The sequence below is a fragment of the Boleophthalmus pectinirostris genome, unplaced genomic scaffold (genome assembly GCF_026225935.1).
Source record: "Boleophthalmus pectinirostris isolate CB_2022bp ecotype Guang Dong unplaced genomic scaffold, ASM2622593v1 HiC_scaffold_6, whole genome shotgun sequence".
Taxonomy (NCBI): Eukaryota; Metazoa; Chordata; class Actinopteri; order Gobiiformes; family Gobiidae; genus Boleophthalmus; species Boleophthalmus pectinirostris.
In genome coordinates this window covers 27,195,996-27,215,415 of record NW_026571447.1, presented here as the reverse complement: position 1 = coordinate 27,215,415, position 19,420 = coordinate 27,195,996, and the positions used below count along the sequence as shown (strand labels likewise).

General features: G+C 38.9%; 2 protein-coding genes across 3 annotated transcripts in view; both read left to right on the top strand.

The window, feature by feature from the left end:
* Positions 1–15,580, top strand: part of ptpn3 (protein tyrosine phosphatase non-receptor type 3) — a 30,367-nt gene extending 14,787 nt beyond the window's left edge. For both annotated transcript variants that reach the window (XM_055164276.1, XM_055164275.1), the window contains exons 18-25: positions 406–578; positions 2,522–2,612; positions 4,105–4,166; positions 4,650–4,796; positions 6,189–6,317; positions 11,452–11,597; positions 13,064–13,199; positions 14,981–15,580. In XM_055164276.1, the coding sequence (XP_055020251.1) occupies positions 406–578; positions 2,522–2,612; positions 4,105–4,166; positions 4,650–4,796; positions 6,189–6,317; positions 11,452–11,597; positions 13,064–13,199; positions 14,981–15,061 (965 nt within the window). In that variant the 3' untranslated portion in view covers positions 15,062–15,580. The remainder of the gene's footprint in view (positions 1–405; positions 579–2,521; positions 2,613–4,104; positions 4,167–4,649; positions 4,797–6,188; positions 6,318–11,451; positions 11,598–13,063; positions 13,200–14,980) is intronic.
* Positions 15,581–16,016: 436 nt separating this feature from the next.
* The window catches only part of epb41l4b (erythrocyte membrane protein band 4.1 like 4B), a 43,586-nt gene continuing 40,182 nt past the window's right edge, over positions 16,017–19,420 (top strand). Inside the window, exon 1 of the mRNA XM_020937307.2 lies at positions 16,017–16,803. Coding sequence (XP_020792966.2) covers positions 16,528–16,803 — 276 coding nt within the window. The 5' untranslated portion in view covers positions 16,017–16,527. The remainder of the gene's footprint in view (positions 16,804–19,420) is intronic.

Sequence of the window (19,420 nt, the reverse complement as noted above, 5' to 3'; positions counted from 1 at the left end):
AGTACAGATAAAGATTGCTATTATGAAAATACAACTAGTACTATGATTTTGATTGTTGGCTACTCACAATTCTTATGATGATGGACATTTTATGGATATTTTGAAACCATTGAAAACTTTTCTACTATGAACCACTACTGGACAAAGATAGGGAGTATTAATACTGCAGTTATATTGATTTGAAGCCTACATCTTAATAAGTTCACAATATTCTAGCATTTGATGTCCTGAACAGAGACCTATATTGACTGTATTAACTCCACATTGTCCAATCCATCCATACTGAATATTTTTGTTCAGGATTGGGGCCCCCAATTTTGTTTCATCTGACAACATTCAAAATTGTGTTTGAGCATCTTTTATTTTCTGTACACTTATTCTGTGTTTTTTGTGCTTGTATTTTAGGAGCCACTCGTACACTCCCCCAGCTGCAGCCCCCCACCCTCATTCTAACGGGACATTCACAGGGGGACAAGGCCCCCTCCCCTGTCCAGTCAGAGCCGGTCACCACACTGGAGGAGTCCATGAGACAGCTGGAGAAAGGGATTCAGTCTGGCACCCTCTGCTTCCACTTTGAGGTATTTAATATGCAAAGATATAAGTGACACATATAAGCATCTCACTAGATTGTACTTGTGGCGATATCTCTTTGAGTGGGAGTTTAAAGGTCTGCTATGTACCTTTTCTGTCAGAAAGGGGGATGGGGGGTGGGGGTCCACCTTTTGCTTGTCTCCATGGAGATATATCTTTGCCTTGAATGTTTTTAGTATTTATCTTGTTTATCCTGATTTAACATTTTTTTCTTGACAAACATGCAATATCAGAGTATCTGAGTCATATATTTGCCTTGTAATTTGGCCTGCGTGTTTCCATGGAGATAAGTTTAATACCTAATATTATGAAACTTTCGAGGCAAAGCAGTAACAGATTCATAGAGACAACAGGTGCACACCCTCCCACAAAAATACTGTATACTACATAAAGGTCATTTTAAAGGTAGGAACCGTAAACATTTCATAAACATTACATTACAACTGTGCCTCTAATAGAAATGTAATTAGATTATAATTTAAGTGTTTTCTCAACTACATAAACAGTGTTATGGTTCTCAAGCCAATTTTCCAATTAGACAGTAAAATGAACAGCTCACTTTGAGTTGCAGATGGTACAACTAAAACCAGTTAACATAAACACAAACTCTTTCTCTGATTTGATGTGTCCTATGAAACATCATGGCATTATAGATTCTGATTTAATTGTATGACTGCATTTAAACGCCCTATATTACGCAAAATTGACTCTTGTGAGCTTTAAGCCATGATAGAATGCTAGCTTTTCAGAAACATACCCAGAGTTGTGTTTTGTTTCATTCACACATGTTTGAGTAATCCTTTAAGATTCATATGTCTACAGTTCCACCTTGTGATGTCATGTAGTGGTATTTAACAGCTACTTTTTACCTTTAGTTCAGCAGAGATTGGCAATTCCAGGACTGAAATTTTCCAAATAATTCTAGTGAAGGTCTATCATTGAGTTTAAAACACAGCGGAGCACTTCTTGTCTTACCTCATGACATTTCAAAGTGGAACTGAGTGTTTTCTGTTTGAGTAAAGAACAAAATATGGGTTTTATGTGTTTGATGAGGAAACAACATTATAACATAAATCAGAAAATAGCATAATATGAGTCCTTTAAACCAGCAGAATCACATGCATCACCTTTAATAGTTTACATTTAGTTGTGTAATTGAGTTTCAGCGAGAAGGTGAACGATGCAGCTGTAACATTGGTGAGATTGGCAATGTTAGAAAGTAGGGCTGAGGAATTTGGTGATAAATATCTAATTGTACCATCTAATTAGATTTGCTATTTATTTATTAATAAAAGGATTCCTTTCAAAGTTCACATGTAAAACATGTCCTCCCGAATTGACAAAAAACTGAATTACGAACTGACAAACTAATACAAGAATCACATTTCAGAACATGTTTGTAGAGAAGTTGTTTGCAGAGTAAGACAGGATATTTTGTTGTTTGTGGTGAAATGGTACTTCAAAAAGCTGCAGTTTTTGTGATTTGCTAATTACAAACTTTCTAACAGGGCTGCAAGATTAATCGTTACTGAATTGAAATCAAATTGATGCAATCAAAAACATTAAGGAATGAATACTTTACAGGGCCAGTCCATGTTGGTCATTTAAGAGTTAAAGAGGAGTGCATTCATTGGAAAAAGGAGGCTGAGGTTAGAGTTGCCGAGAAGGAAGAGGTTTTCACAAAGACCAAAGAAAAGATTGATCGATTTAGTGAAAGTAGACTTGAAGTTTGGGAAAATTGGGTGCAGAGGAGAGGGTCACATGGGGTAAGTGATTTCCTTGAACAACCTCTGAGCAGCTAAACTAAAAAAGAAGAAGAGGAATCATGTGCTATATTCAAACAGACATTGATGAACTGTTGACTCAGACCCTAGTCATCGAAGTATGAGTCATTTAAATGGTATTTTGGTTACTTTTCTCTTTTCTGTAGAATTTATACAAGAGGAAGCCTGGTCTGTCGCTAAGCTGCGCCCGGCTTTCAGAAAACATGGAAAAGAATCGTTACAGAGACGTTTTACCATGTAAGTCTTTATGTTTAACAGAGGGGGCAGTATGTTGTTTACATCAGTGCTGGGTAGAGTAGCCAAAAATGTAGTAATGTTAAAATAATATTACTCAAATAGAATTACAAAGTAGTGGTCCAAGAAATGACTTAAGGAAGAGTAAAAAAATAAATAAACGTAAAGTCAGAGTGCTGTTACTTCAATAACAATATTACTCAAGTAGGAGTAAGTAAGTTGCCAGAAATGTACTGTGAAAAATTGTTTCTTTATAAAGTAACCCAAGTAAATGTAACTCAGTAAATGTAATTGAAATGTAACACACCTCTTTTTTTTTTTTTTTTTTAACTCATTAACAGTTTTCAGAAAATATTTTAACAATGCATCAGGAATGTGTTAAAATGTGTCTGGAAATGTCTTGGTTAAGATTGAAGTTGAGCACAAACTGAATAGACCATAAAATTAACCACAAATGTACAGAAATATAACTTCATACCCTTGTTTTATATATTCTTTGCAAATCTTCAAAACAGTTGCTGTATTATATATTTTTTTTACATCTTCCCATATCTATTGTCAACATACACTACTGGTCAAAAGTTTTAGAACATCCTAATTTTTTCAGTTATTTATTGCAATTCAGGTCGTGCAAGTCCAATGAATAGCTTGAAATGGTACAAAGGCAAGAACTGAATAGCGAGAGGTTAAAAAAAAAGATAAAAGATACAAAACACAAGTCCAAGCTCTGTCAAAACTACCTCAGGAAAAAAGAACAAGATGGAATGTTTGAAAAGCTTGAAAACATGGAGTGACCAGCACAGTCTCCAGACTTAAACCCCACTGAGCTGGTTTTGTATGAACGGGACAGAAGAGTGAAAGCCAAGTAACCTACAAGTGCCACACATTTACGGGAACTTCTGCAACAGACCTGGGAAGAACTTTCTGAAGAATATTTGATATTTATTGTAGAAATCAAATATTTCTGCCAAAGCTGGCTACTTTGATGAATCAAAAGTTTAGAATATGTTTTGGTCAACAGTAAACAGTAAAAAAATGGAAAAAGTGTGGTGTTCTGAAACTTTTGACCGGCAGTGTATATTGACAAAAAGCTGTAAAAAGTGCTGGTCAAAAAGAATTAGCAGATGACGTCTTCCAAACAAAGCTTTTAGGTAATATTTTACACTTTTGTGGTTAATTGTATTGTTCGTAAATGCTTCCATACTTTCACTGGTACATTTTTTGATGGATGGTAAAAATCTTGTGTGATTATTGTTATTGCGTTAAAAAAAAATGCATAAGGATATCAATACAATACCCTCTCGGTAAACCTTTGTATTCTAACCCTGTCGTGTCCTTTATCAATGTCCTTTATCAATATAGATGCACACTGTCACCTTCCCATCCTCTCATGTATGACTTCATAAGAGTCACAACTAAAGTTAATTTACTGTTGAGCCTGTGGTGCAGTGACACGCTCACTAAAGCCCCCTGCTGGTGCCCTGATCTTTTACAGATGATGATTCAAGAGTTGTTCTTCAAGGCCAAGAAGATTACATTAATGCCAGCCACATAACAGTGAGTATCTGTGACACTGTACGTATGACTAGGCCCGTTCCAATAGTTACTTTAGTTTAACTTTCAATACAGGAAAATATACTTTTTGGCTTAATATTTATCATTTTAACCTTTATTAAGAAATTACTGGTTGACTAGAGACATGTCTTGCTGATTGATTAGTTGACTGCACTCAAATGACTTTATGCAGAAGTTTGTACTAGGAAACAATATATTTAGATGAAGATTTATTAAACTCGTGACTCATGAGTTTAATTTGCCTTTTTACTTATAAATAGTTTACCAAAAAAATAAAATTTCAGCTTACTCACTCCCCACTGCAGTTTATAAGTCATGAGTTGAGTTGTTAATCACAATATTTTCTGCAATAATCTATCAGAAAAGTGTGATTGTGACACCGGCTTACTCATGACATTCAGTGCTCCTCTTCATTTGTGCATTTGTGTCTCTGTGAGCGCATCTTTTGAATGTGTGTTTTTGTAGGTGGCGCCCCCTATGTCTGGTGTTTGTTTACGTTATGTGGCTGCTCAGGGACCGCTGCCTCAGACCTGCTCTCACTTTTGGCAAAGCGTTTGGGAGCAGAAGGCACACACCGTCATCATGCTAACCACTCTGACAGAGAGGGGACGGGTACACACTCATCCATACTATTTATGTGTTATCTATTGTTTTACATTGGCTTAAAGTCCGGCTGTGTAACATTTTAGCTAATAAATACTGTATTTTTTGGACTATAAATCCATCCGGAGTATAAGTCGATCCAGCCCAAAAATGCGTAATGAAGAAGAAAAAAACATATATAAGACGCACCGGACTATAAGTCGCACTATTTGGGATCAAAATCATAAAATTTTATCAAATCTAAACCATCCAGTGACTTCCAGGAAGTTGCATGGCACACCCTCCCGATTGTTACAAGTTTCTCACTCACTCCAAACTTTCTTTCTGCTGCTCTGTTGCAGTTTTTGGCTTCATATTTCGCTACTTGCAGCAGGACAGCGGCTCTTTCTCCTGGAGACATGCGCAGTAGAGCATAAAGTGACAGTGGTACAGGAGTAATAGGAGTAGCAGATACTGACACAAGCCTAGAGCGCCCTTTCGCAGCTGTCAGTGTGAAAATTTTAGTATATAAGTCGCACCGGAGTATAAGTCACAGGACCATCCAAACCATGAAAAAAGTGCAACTTATAGTCTGAAAAATACAGTAGTCTAGAGACATTGTTTCAAATACAGGTGTTTTAATTTTTGAAAAATACCTTGGAAAAACACGTGATCTTTCGAGGCCAAGCTACAAGCCAGGTCTGTGGAGAGGCAAGCCCAATCAGAGTCTGTTTATAGTATTGGGTCTTTTGAGGTGTGCTGTTTAACTTTTCTGGTGGCCACCTGCTTATCTCCATGAAGATGTTATTACTTCCACTGGAATCTTTAAAGTATGACCTTAAACCTAGAAAAACAACAGCTCAACTGTCCAGAGATCTGACCTGTAACTTGGTCTAGTGGTGATACTTCATTGTCTCCATGGAGATATATAAGTTTAATACCATTCTGTTGAACATGCCAAGCAAACATTGCCTTTCCATGGAGGCAAGCAGGTGACAAAAGTTGTATAGTGTGTCAGTTGTTGGCTGATGCTTCATATTCATCATGCACTTTTTTGCTAATAACAAACCAGGTTAAAGCAGGTTCTGAATGCCACATTTACCACAAAAGATAAATGCTCACCGGGAGTCATCAAGGTCCCGTTAAATGAAGTCGTCTCTGCCTAAGCTTTACTGTTCCTAAGCAACCAGAGAGACAAATTAATTGATCCCTTTCTGATATTTGTCCAGGCCTTCTTTCCTCCAAAGGGTCAGATGCAAAAACTGTCAATCATTGTCCTTGCTTTTGCTGATTGCTTTTGCACCTCATTTTGCAGAGACACTGAAAAACATCAACAGAGCGAGATGAGACCGCAGCTGTAGAAAACTAATGATGACTCACAAGGATCAATGTAATTTTAGTCACAGTATGTTTTTTCTGCAGACGAAGTGCCACCAATACTGGCCTCACCCTCCTCAAGTGAAGAGCTATGGGCACATGCAGGTGAAATGCCATTCGGAGGAGTGTAACCTGGCATATGTGACCAGACAGTTCACCCTCACAGACACTAAGGTACAGTAGAAATCATCAAGTTGAGTAGTATATTTTTAATTAAAGTGGAACTAAACACTAAATCCACTTGTTCATTTTTTAAATACCATTATCTACTGTTCATTTTTAGCAGCTTCAGCCCAATCTAGGTTAATGTGCAGCTTTCAAAAACTTTTAAATCTAAATCTGCTCAGTGGCCTCTGCAATTTCCAGTAGTTGGTGACATCACAAAAGACTGCCCTGTTTACAGCCAGGTGTTTCTGATTGCAAACACCAGGCTACAGGGGTGGAGTTTGAAGTCTGGATACACAGACCAATCACAGTGTTGCTTATACCTCCAGACCCCGCCCATCCTCCCCCTCGCTCTTTTCTTTATAGGCTCTAGTCACGCTTGTATTTGGAAATACTGTATGCAATAACAACTTCCAACAGGCTCTGTTTGCAGTAGTAAGGCTACGTTTACACATATCCAGGTATGTTGAGAGACTAATATTTCCTCCCTCCGTTTTCCAAAATAGCATTGTTTTCAAAAAAGTTTTCGTTTACATCAACCCGCGTAAATACACCATTGAGCTCCATCATAACTACGCTAAGCCTGTGGGCGGCACCTGGATTAGATTCAAACCTGTAGCATTTATTTCATTACAGTTGTAAATATTACTCAAAAATACCTTGAAATGTGCATTACTGAGCGGGGTTGATTCTTCACAAATATGTTTAAGAAGTGGCAAAATTGCTGACCTCCGAGCATCATTCGTCTCTGGTCATGGATATGATACATCAGCTGTGTGTGCAAATGCAAACACATGAAAAGTGTTTGCACCAGAAGAAATGCAACTGCTGCTCTGAATGCTTCCATGATCATCATCAGAGCAAAAGGTAAACATTGGTCGCACTTTCGGCGCATCAGCTGCCTAAAAGTCCGTATATCTCACGAAACCATAAATGTCTCACTTTTTGAAAATACCTGTGTATGTGTAAACGGGGCTTAAATTTGACAAAATCTAGGAAAAATTAGAAAATGGCCCAGTTTTCTTCACCTACATGACATTGTAGCATTCTCTTATGTTCAGTTAATCAACAATTGGAACCATACCTCAGTTTTTATCATTTCCCCACTGACACACTCAGAGCGCACTGGGTTTATGCGATTAGAAAAGGTGAGGGCGCCAAATTGAAGATGATTCCAAACACTTACGTCACTGGGTTTTATCACAATCAGGAACTACACCGTAAGTTGTTATGGCATGTTACCAAACGTCTTCCTGGTTTGTAATGTAAGCGTGAAAAGAGCTCATTCCTCAAGGTGAAATGTGGTTGTGGGAGGATGGCTTTATTCATCTCCCAAGGGGCGAGTTAAAGGCACACAGAGCGTTTGTGCAAATATAATACATTTAAAATCAACTAATACATTTTACACACTGTACAGTAATACAGAGAATACAGATACTTTATGTGCAGATAAAAATACTAAAAAAGATTAAATTGACAAATCAGCCTAAATTGAGGTTATTTTTTAAGTTTTTAATCATGTTTAAATGTTTTCTAATCATCATTTGCTTACTCAGAGTTGTGTTTTGAGTGATTCATGCATGTTTCGTTCATCCAGTATTGTCCGCATTTGTGAATAGAGTGCTCTGAAAATTTCTGTTGGCACCTTTTGCTGATATCTGGCTTTGACTCTGTACTTTGCAGTTCTTTGAAAAAATGTTTAATAGCCGGTTCTCAGAAATAAAAACACAAAATGAAAAACAGCTGCTTGCTACAGTGAAATGGTACTGTGAAAATGTGGCATCTCTAAAATTATGATCTACATATGTGATGTTGTTATTAAATACAGGAATAAGATAAGAGAGTGATTAAGAAGCTGTTGATGTTTAAGTCCATCAGTATCAGAATTTAATGTTTATGTACTTTAAAAAGCCGCTCCACTGTAGTTTTCAGTTAAATCACACATACAATATGCAATAAATTAGAATTATAGATATTTTGTAGTGTAAAATATATTAGTACTTGAACAGAATACACAGGCTGTCCCATGTGTCACAGAGCAGACCTCGCCACAGGCTCCGGTTACTCTCTGTTCTCAGTGCGTCCTGTACAGTTCATACAGTGATGTTAAATGCACTCTGCCTTTTAACTCAGAGAGAACATTGTTTATGGGTTTGTCATGCTAGACAAAACTACTTTTTTATCAGGAAATACACAACTATATTATCTCAGTTCAGATTTTAAACATAAACTAGAGAAAGCCAGGATCAGATACATTCATTAAATGTCTGATGTGTTATTTCAATATGTACAGTAAATTAAGTACAAATAAGTAGGGATGTAAGGATATACAAAAAACTTGGTACGATATTATCACAATATGCATCTCACGGTACGATATTTATTGCGATATTTTGGAGAAGCTAACATAATTGTAGATGGGACACGTTTCTGCTTTTAAAATACCATGACAAGATTTTGGTGTCGATTATTACTGCCATAATCCCAAGAATTCAAATTAAAAACATGTCTCTTCATGTTGTCTGCACTGAAATAAATTATGGGATATGTAGTTCCCTATTTCCATAAGCTTTTGCTACTATAAAACCATGCAGTTAAGTAAAGGAACATGTGATTCGATATATCGTGACAGCCAGAGATATGATTTTTAGGCTTTTGACGAAATTATATCACAATATTTCAGTTATTGTTACACAGTGTTGGGAATAACGGATTACATGTACCAACATTACGTAATCAGAGTACAAATTATGAGCAACTGTATTCGGTTACATTGAAATAAATGGATTACATGGTGCTATGTTCCTGTTTTCACATTTTGGGCTAAACCAGGACTAAAACCAGGACTAAAACCAGGAATAAACCAGGACTAAAACAGAACTAAACCAGGTCTAAACCAGGTCTAAGATAGGACTAAACCAGGTCTAAAACCAGGACTAAACTAGGACTAAAACCAGGACTAAAACCAGGACTAAACCAGGACTAAACCAGGACTAAACCAGGACTAAACCAGGACTAAACCAGGTCTAAACAATATGACACGTAACAGTAGATAATAATAATTGAAGGCAGCAGTGATCTCATATATAAAGCATTTCTCTATCAATAATATTTTTAATATTTTATATTTTAAGTAAAGACTGGGCTTTTTATTGTCTTTTAGCAGATAAAACATCTACAGCAAACCTGTTCATGGAGACTTGGGCACAACATCCAATTTGAAGAGAACAAACAAGAATTTTCAGGATGTGTTTACTACGTTCATGTAGTTTTGAAAAACATGACAATATCAAGTATTCCAAAGTACTGAGATTACATTACTCACCTTAAGTAACTTAATGGATTACGTTACAAACTACATTTTGGGGTCTGTTATCTGTAAACTGTAGGGGAATACATTTTAAAAGTAACCTTCCCAACACTGTTGTTACATCCCTACAAATAAGTATTAATGGAGACTTACGCAAAATGACTTTCAGGAGCTGTTAATTGTGTTGTAATGCAGCGCCACAGTTTTCAACTTAAAATCAGTGGACTGTTTCTTTTGGATCAATATTGTGATTGAAAATGTATAAAATATAGAATAAAGCTCCACGGGAGTCATAGATTGTAACCACATAGCAGACACAAGCACAATATGTCTTCTTTAAGGTTCCAAAGGAAACCAGTGTGTGAGCACAGGCTGATTATTTGTACCATATGTTACAGAGACAAACTCACTGCAGGTTCTAGTCTAGTGGCGAATTGTAATCAGGAGGGCATCTGGTGTCAAAAGTGTTGACATCTTAGCTAAAATAATTGTCTATGGGCTGTGGCAACATTCTATAAGTCAAAGTATATTAGAGATATAGATTTAATACAGATGGAGTGACTAAATTTTTTGTTGCAGTACAGCAAGTTCTTGGGTCTAGTCCAGGGGTGGGCAAACTTTTTGACTCGTGGGTCACAAAGGGTTCTAAAATTTGACAGAAGGGCCTGACCAGGAGCAGATGGAGTTTTTTTGTTAATCCACCTCATAAGAGAAAAAAATAACATGGGATATGTAGAAAATATATCCCATGTTATTGAATTATCCCATAATTGAAAATAATTACAAAGCATTACAACAAAATATCAAAGTCCCACGGTATTTACTATTTATTGAAATGACTTTTAAACACTGAAAATGATTATTATTCAAGTCCAAGCTGTAGTTTGCCCACCCCTGGTCTAGTCACTAATAGAAATGATCAGGTTTAACATTTGTGAATTTATCTTTTGGATATTTCATAGCATAGTACAAGTGGTAACAATAGGGAAATCTGTCTCTTGTCCCCCATCTGGGAGTCTGACATAATCACAGTCTGAAAACCTCCAATAGACTGTGTCACACTTGTCCTGGTTTAGTCCTGGTTTAGTCAATGTAATTCCAGTTTAGTCCAGTTCGGTTTTGATGAGGGCAGTTTTAAACACAGCCATATATTTGTCAGATTGGCTTCACTAGACCTGGGTAAATGTCCAGTGATCAGGGAAGCATGAGTTCACAAACACACAAGCACAGATACTGCTGCGCTGGCCCATCTGTTCCTCTGGCAAAGACTTAGACCTGTGTGGACCCACAGGCAAAGAGCCTATTTGAAAGGCCAGAGTCAGCACTTCTTTCACCGGTGTTTCCTTCTACCTCCACCTGTGTGTTACCATTTTCACATTATCATTTTCCCTGGCTTTAAAAAAAATACTCCGACAGCTTTGCATTTGTATTTCATGTCTTAAAATAATGTATGTGGGGAAATTGTATAGTAAACAAATCTGATTATAGAAAACAGAAGATATCTTGAATAGGTCTTGTGCCATCCATTTGCAACAGAAGGAATAAAGGCTAAAAAACATTAGCCTGATGAAGCTGAAGTTGGCCAGGGATATTTTGGATCAGGTCAGAGCAAGTCCACTTAAGGTGTATGAAATTCTAGAAAATAGATAACTACAGTTTAGGTTTTGTCTAAAATCTAGGCACATTTTTAGATAAAGCTTAAATATAATTATGTTCACTGTGTTTTAGTGACATGACTAGACTAACCTACTCTTTAATATTGTGGATTTTTCATATCATGAGACCTTTAATGTTACACTATATTTCACTGTTGGGCACCTGTGTTTGTCCCAGCTGGGAGAGGAGCGGGCAGTCACACATCTGCAGTACGTGGCCTGGCCGGACCATGGCGTTCCTGACGACCCCTCGGACTTCCTGCTCTTTGTCAGCTCAGTGAGGGAGAGGAGGAAAGGGGATGAGCCACTCATGGTTCATTGCAGGTAACCCAAACACTGGCACGTGTGTCTTTCATCTTTTACAATAAATATGATTATATTCCCATGAGGCTGTAAAAATAATAATGCATACATACATTTTATATTGCACTTTTCACGGTAACTCAAAGACACTTTATAGTAGTTTAGCATAACAAAAGGAGAGGATAAACAAAAATGAGTAGCGAGGAAGCAGTCATTTCTGGAAGTTACAGACTTTGAGGAAAAGTTGAGTTTTGAACTGTTTTTTGAACGTGTTTATTGAGTCCGAGTTTCTGACGTGAAGTTCCAGAGAGTTGGGGTAAGGAGGGATTACATGGAAGTATAAACTATGATAAAATAAGATGTTACATAAGGTGTGAATCTTAGTTCTTAGCACTTCTGTGGGCACTCAACCTATTACCCAGCAGCCCCTATGTGCCCACTTCAATTTCTATAGAAATGGTACAAATTCAACTGCAGTCTTTTGTTTAAATTTATTTGACAGCTTCTGGATGAACTTCCTCATTCATCATTGTTTGTCTTTTCCCAGAGGAAGCACAGCAACCCCTTTTTAAAATACATGAATTTTCAACAGAACAAGTGTGTTTAACCTGTTTTTGTTTCTTAATTTAGTAACAATAATAATTAATAAGCTTTTCAAAAGAAACTCATAGATTCTTTACGTAGGTAAGAAAATGACACAAGACTACAGCAAAATTCACTAAAAATAACATTATTGGAGATTGTATGAAATGTGGAACAAGTGAGTTTTTAACAGTGTTTTCGATGACTGTAGTGAGTCAGAGTTTCTGGTGTGAAGGGAATGATATTAATTTAACCCAGTATTTATTTTGTAAACCAAAGCCGTCACTGGGAGAACATGCAAAGTCAACATAGACAGGCCCCAGCCAGTCCAGGAATTGAACTCGGGACCTTCTTGCTCTTAGGCAGGAGTGCCTATATTAGACCCAAACACATATAAAAAGCCAGAGTGAAATGCCTTAGCCTTGCCAGCAAGATGAATTCTTGCAAGACACAGTCGATTGCAAGTGATTGGAAACTGACCAATCACTGGACAGCACTGTGGTTTGTGCAGAGCCCAGCGCTAAACAAACCAAAACAAACATGGCGACACCGACAGAGGCACTTCAGCCTATTTCAGCAGAAATACAGATGATTTTGTTTTTTAAAAAGGGAGGCAGAGGGAGGTGCTTTTTCCATTTGTGGACAGATAAAACTAATGTTCTTTTCTTTCAAGTGGACTTGACTAAAGTTTGATTTTTTGTTTTGCTGTTGTGACTCTTCGAACAACAACATGTAGTATTTGTTTGAATACTTCGATTATTGGTTCCAATCACTTTCAGCAAGAGCCAACTCAGAGTGATGTGTACAACTCTGTTCAGGGGGCTGCACACATCAGTCTGTTGAGAGCCGGCTTAGAGGTGCCTGTATTGTTGAAGAATGATTTGTTTGCTTTTGATTTGCTGCAGCGCTGGGATTGGACGGACAGGTGTGCTAATCACCATGGAAACGGGTCTGGCGCTCTTGGATCAGGGTCGTCCAGTGTTTCCATTGGAGATTGTGAAAACTCTGAGGGACCAGCGAGCCATGATGGTTCAGACCACGGTACGAACAGTTAATAATGATTTTTAGCACAAGTATGCTTAAGGAGTGGAGCTGTCCTTATTTATTATGCTGCAACTATTATTCAAAATATAACTTAAAAATGCACTACGTAACTTTTCTGGTGTAACGTTCCCACCACCTGCCTGTCTCCATATTATTCCTACGTTCCACATTGTGTCAAAAATTTTTTTTATCTATCTCCATTTTAGCAATAAAACATCTGTAATTGAATACATTCAAGATAGATACATTTATTGTGGAACATTTAAAGTAAAGTATTAACATCCCCATGAAGACAAGGAACTGGCAAATCACCCCACCAGAAAAGTTACATAGTACACCCTTAACTAAACTAAGCAACTCAACATTAAATGGTGAATGTTTACATTTTTATATAATGCTTTTCCACCTTCAAGGCACTCAAAACATCTTACAACAATAACAATCCATTCACCCATTCACACACACATTTGTACACCAGTGTACGCAGACACTAGGGGTGAGGTGGGTTAAGTGTCTTGCCCAAGGACACAACATTCACACTAGCCAACCAGTGATGTTTACGTCGAGAGTGACCAACCTTTGGATCAGTGGACAAATGCTCCAACTGAGCTACTGTCCCCTCATCAGATATTAATACAAATGTCATTACAAGATCTGTAGCTAACTATGAATAGAGAACATTTTAAACATGATTTTCTTGCCACTATTGCCCATATTATGAAATGTGATAGGCCCCTCATGAAACCAGTTTTTTTGCTGATGGAACAGTTCTCATGTTTCCTCCATCTGTTTGCAATGGAAACCTGCTCAGAGCCGGGACAGGCTTTACTGTAATGAGTCAGAGTCAATGTCAAACAGTTACAAAAGGTTTAGATCACGTTTTACAGCCTGACGATGTCCGGAGATATCTGAAATCTACATTCTGATTTATTATTATTATGATTTAGCCCGCAATGGGTTTTGTGATTTTATATTCTTAGTGACTGCAATCAGACCAATGTCACTGAATTATACCTCCGCTTTTTGCCATTATAATCAACACAATTATTTATTCTGTAGATACTTAAGCAGATTGTGCATCTGTAGGTTGAGAGAAAACAGAAAAAACAACTAAAGCCTGTTTCAAAACATGTTTAAATAATCAAATGTAGGAATCAGATCATTAAAAAAGCATCTATTCAGTGATCTGCACTACCGTTTTAAAGCTGCACTGTGTAACTTTTCTGTTGGAGAGTTCGGCATTTGCTTCTCTCCATGGATTTTTTCATTTATTTAATCAACATTTTACCAGGTAAATCAATTGAAAGCACCTTCTCACTTGCAGTGACGACCTGGATATACTATTGCTTTCCCATGGAAATTTCCAGCAGGTGACACCACTAAGCTAAGTTACAGAGCAGATCTGTGAAAAAGTGACCCCCACAGTAACAATTCATGTTTTTCAAGATATCTTATAAGGAATGAAACCCCCATAACTGACTAAATGTATGATAGATACTTTAAATGCCATATTGTAACATTCCAGGTAAAGCAGGTAGAAACCATAATTAGATAAAGACAATATTTTATTCTATTTAAAATGCTTTCTTCATATCAGGGGCACATTTGGGACATTTGACATTTTGGGAAATGTTTAATTATTCATAAAATCCAATAGGGCTTGAACACGTTTGGCCTGCCCTCTATCTCAGCTTAATCTATTCATATGACCTTTAGCATGTTAACATCCCACACCTCTCCCATTAGTAATATTTTGTATGTTTCTTCTTTTCTTTCAGTGTCAATTCCAGTTTGTATGCGAGGCCATTTTGCGTGTCTACAAGGAGAAACACGAGGGGTCTTCTGCTCCAAAGTCTTAATCACCAAGAGACCGTAAAAACCATGCATTTTCTTCTAGTCACGCACACGCTGACTCCCACTGAAGCAGTCCCCCTCCAGGATCGGTACTCGGCCTGCATGATAATAAGTGCAGAACTGTCCTAAGAGATCAGCTGTGGTGAAACGTCAACATTACCACGCTATGATACACCTAGTTGGCCTTTCGTTTCTGCTGATCATGCAAGAAGCTGGTACGACCGTCGTCTCCATAGTGACTGATGTGTAAGACTTGTTGTGAGAGCTGATTTCTGTGCGAGAGGCCACTCAGCGATGCTTCCACTTATGAGAATTAGCGTGCCTTAGACTGATGGCTCCCAGTCGCTGCATCAAACCTGGCGGCAGAGCAAAACAAAGATGATATGTGGTTCTTCTCTGCCGTGCCAACAGTAACCGTGGTGACAGGATTTTGATCGGTACGTTAGATAAAGCTCAGAGGAGCAGCACACACTGTAAACAAGTTTAAATTATTAACACAATAAACACTGATTTTATGATTTTTATTTCATTGTGTTCTTGTGTGAATGTATCTAATGCTGCACTTTGTCTTTGTGTGAACCTGTGAACATTGCAGTCTTTTGAACTGTGTCTTTGATGGGGCTCTTTGACCTTCAGTCACTTCTAAATCAGGAACTATATCAGTGAGACCACCTCAGCCAATTGTCTGATGATGTAGAAGCTTAGCAGCTGACAAAATGTAATTTAGCACTCAAGATCACATCGTCTCTGCAGCTTTGTCACTGTAATATTGTGACGTTAGGTCCAAATGTGCACAGTTAGACGGGACAAACTTGTGGAGTAAAATCTTCATTCTGACTCAGCGGACCCACTCCACACACCCACTGAGTTTAGATGTAACTCTACACATATCTGCTCTGACCAGTGTAATGACACATCAGTTCTTGGTAACTTGGGTCATCCTCTCAGTCCCGTGAGGCGGGCGCGTGGCAGACAGATGGCGCTGGTTTGACGCTGTCGACTCGTCCAGTTGAAGGAGCAGAAGTTTGTTCTGCGCTGTATAGCGCACATGCGCAGACCAGGCTGTTTGTCCAGTTTCACTGGTTGACTTTTACCTGTGAGGTAGATTATAGTTTCGGTTCGGCGGTGAGAGACTTGGGAATAAGCCCCGCATCAGTCCAGAGGCACGGAGTGGATTTCCCCGCCGCTCACGAGCACACGGGGGGTACAGTATATTCTGAGGTCCCGCTGCGGAGCCACGGACTTTTTCAGGATCTAGGGGTCGGTGTGCAACAGCGAGCTCCGGAGCAGGTGCAGCGGGGACAGGACGGAGACGGAGGGAGCTGCTAAACCCACCGGGCTCTCGTAGTGGCTGTGTGTACATTCAGGACACGTTCACTTGGTATGCCGCTGTCACCCCCGGTCTGAGGACCGGTCTCTGGCTCTCAGGAGGCTCTCCTCGCGTGGGGAGAACGACTCTTGGACCAGGAAGATGATGGGCTTTCTGCGGCGGACGTTCAGCCGCCGCTCGCGGAGCCGATTCCAAACGAGAGAGCGGGACGAGCGGGACGGGCAGCTCGGGGCAGGAGGGGGCGGAGGGGTGACCGGGAACCCCCTGCTCCTGGCCCATCAGCAGCAGGTTGTCCACGCGCCAGCGGTGGTGACCGGGGGGGCTTCAGTGCACATCCCCGCGGCGGGAGGCGCGCGGACCTCCATCACTTGCCGCGTGCTGCTGCTGGACGGATCGGACGTCAACGTGGACCTGCCCGTGAGTCCAGGCTCATTATTTATTAAACAGATGGAAAATAGAGAGGGCTTTTAATAAGTTTCTCAAGGACACGTGCTAATTGGGAAGTATCTAGGAAATGAAAAAGTTATTATTTATATCGTTATAAATGAAAAAAATAAAATAAAATCTCTGATTTTGTTCGCATTTAAAGTTTACTAAAGTAACCTCATCCAAAACGGAAGGTTGTGCGCTGAAATGTTTCGTGTCACTATATGGTATAGACTTCTGGAACATTTCATCTGTCAACTTGTCTGGTTTGGCCGACTGTAGCCTGTAGCTCTTTCTTTCTTTTTATCGTTCTTTGCGCGCAGTGTTTGTCCTGCGCGCGGCCCGTCTGTGATTCCCTGATCTCATTACCCGCTGTGGGGACTGTGCCGCGGGTGGGTGGGAGATTGAGTGAGTGAGAGTGTGTGTTTGTGTGTGTTTGTGTGTGTGTGTGCGTGGTGTGTAGGCAAAGTGCGTAAATGGCTCGTATGATATTTTCATTTTGAAGGTTGTGTGTCACGAGAGCTGTTACGTACATGCGCCACCTGTGAGTGCCGCCTTTGAGGATGAGAAGTCGTTGTGATAAGGCTATTATTGAACACACATCAATGGGACGAAGTGCATTACAGCTGCTGGCTCGTTTGGTTGGTTTATAGGCTCTGTTGGCTGTTATTAACCTGTATTATCCTCTGTTCTGCTCCACACCTGATCGGACATTTTCACTCTAGTTTGGTGGGAGATTTTCACTTACAGTTCTTGATTAATGACAAGACATTAGGGACGTGCTAGATAATTATTCATTAGCCTATTAAGTCAATGATCACACAAGATGTTATATAGCTATTAATCATATAAGAAGCTTATTCTAATGAGTGAAGTTTCCAAACGAACAAGAAAATACAACAGCAAAAAATTATGACTCAGCTTGAATAAGAAATGGCCTATTTTATACAGTGAATATAGGTTTCCAAAGTAGTCATAAATGATGGTAGAAAATTACATTAAAGGGCTTCTTACTGCTCTCTTATTGCTATCTATGCCAAATTATATTTCTTATTATCCCCTTCAATGTCTGCTTGTCTCCATGGAGATGTTCATGCATACCTATAGCATTTATTAAATTACGGGTGTTCTTATTTCTCAGATAAAACATGCAATTTCACTGTGAGCAGGCCTCTTCAAAGATCTGGCTTATAACTTAGCCTGACTGTCTTTAGGGGTGTGCAAAATTATCAATATATCGTATCTCTTAATGTGATGATACAGTATCGACCCTCGTCCTGGTTTATAGTCCCATGGGCTCGTTATTTCGATTGCCTCTTTAATCCAGCGACAGTGTTTGTTTTCCTCTGTCCCAGTGATGTTTGCTCCGTCCCTGTCCAGAATGTGGCCACAACCTGTATAAATCAGCTGACTGGACACTAGGGGTGTGCAAACATATTGAAATATCAATATATCGTATCATTTAATGTGATGATACAGTATTAATATCATGGGTTGCTGTATCAATATATCACCAAGAGTATTTTTAAGATATATTTTACAAAATTATTTTGTTACAGCACTACAGTTTTGTTGCTTGTTCCGAGGAAGGAAATGTGTTTATGTGACACATTTGACATTTTCACTCTTTTAATGGTTAAAATGTTTGTTTCATATGAACTTTGCACAAGAAGTGGTTTAACAAAAACTTTTAGTATCACAGCCATTATTTTTATTGGACCATATAGAATCATTTTGAAATGTATTGTATCGAATCGAAAGTGCACTGTATCAAGATATGTATCGTATCGTGGCCAATGTATCGAGGTATGTATTGTATCGGCAACTTCTTAATGATACGCAGCCCTAGTTGTCTCTGTGGAGATATGTTTAATGCCATACCATTCCAGTAAAAGCAATAACATCTCCATGGAGACAAATGCATGGCACACCCCTACCAGAAAAGTTACACTGTGCATCTTAAGCTTATGTGCTTTAATGGTTGTTGAGAATAGCTTCACTGTTTCTAAGTGTTTCTCAGTATGTGAAAATAGTGCCTCAATATTTGAATCAGCCCTTCTCTGAATCAGTCCCCAATCCTTTAATACCCCAGATTTCCTCAAACACAAACCAGGAAGTTTGGACTGGCTATCTCGATCCAAAGTGCAAGGCCTGTGTCATGTGTCCAGGTCCCCTCGTGTGTATTAGCCTCACAAACACGGGCTCCCTCACAGCGTTACTGTAAGTACATAGAGTTTCCATCATCAACAGTGTAATCCCCAGTGACCTGTCCTCTCGTTCTGACCCATATGGTTCTTCTGTAACTCTCACTTAAAGCTATTTATATTCAAACATACATACATTACCCGTAGTCTGTCAGTATGGCTCAAATCAGACCTGACTAGGTATGTGATGAGGCCATTTCCACAAGACAAGATTCGAGACTGAACAAGACAAGACAAGATTTTGACATAATAAATAAATTGTTTGGTTCAGTTCACAATTTTTTTGACACCATTTTTATTAGGCCCGAGCCCCGACAGGGCGTAGGGCCTATTGCTTCCGCTCAGCGGAGCAAATGGGAAGGGACGTGCGCATGTCCGAATGCGACAAGACGACATGCAACTAT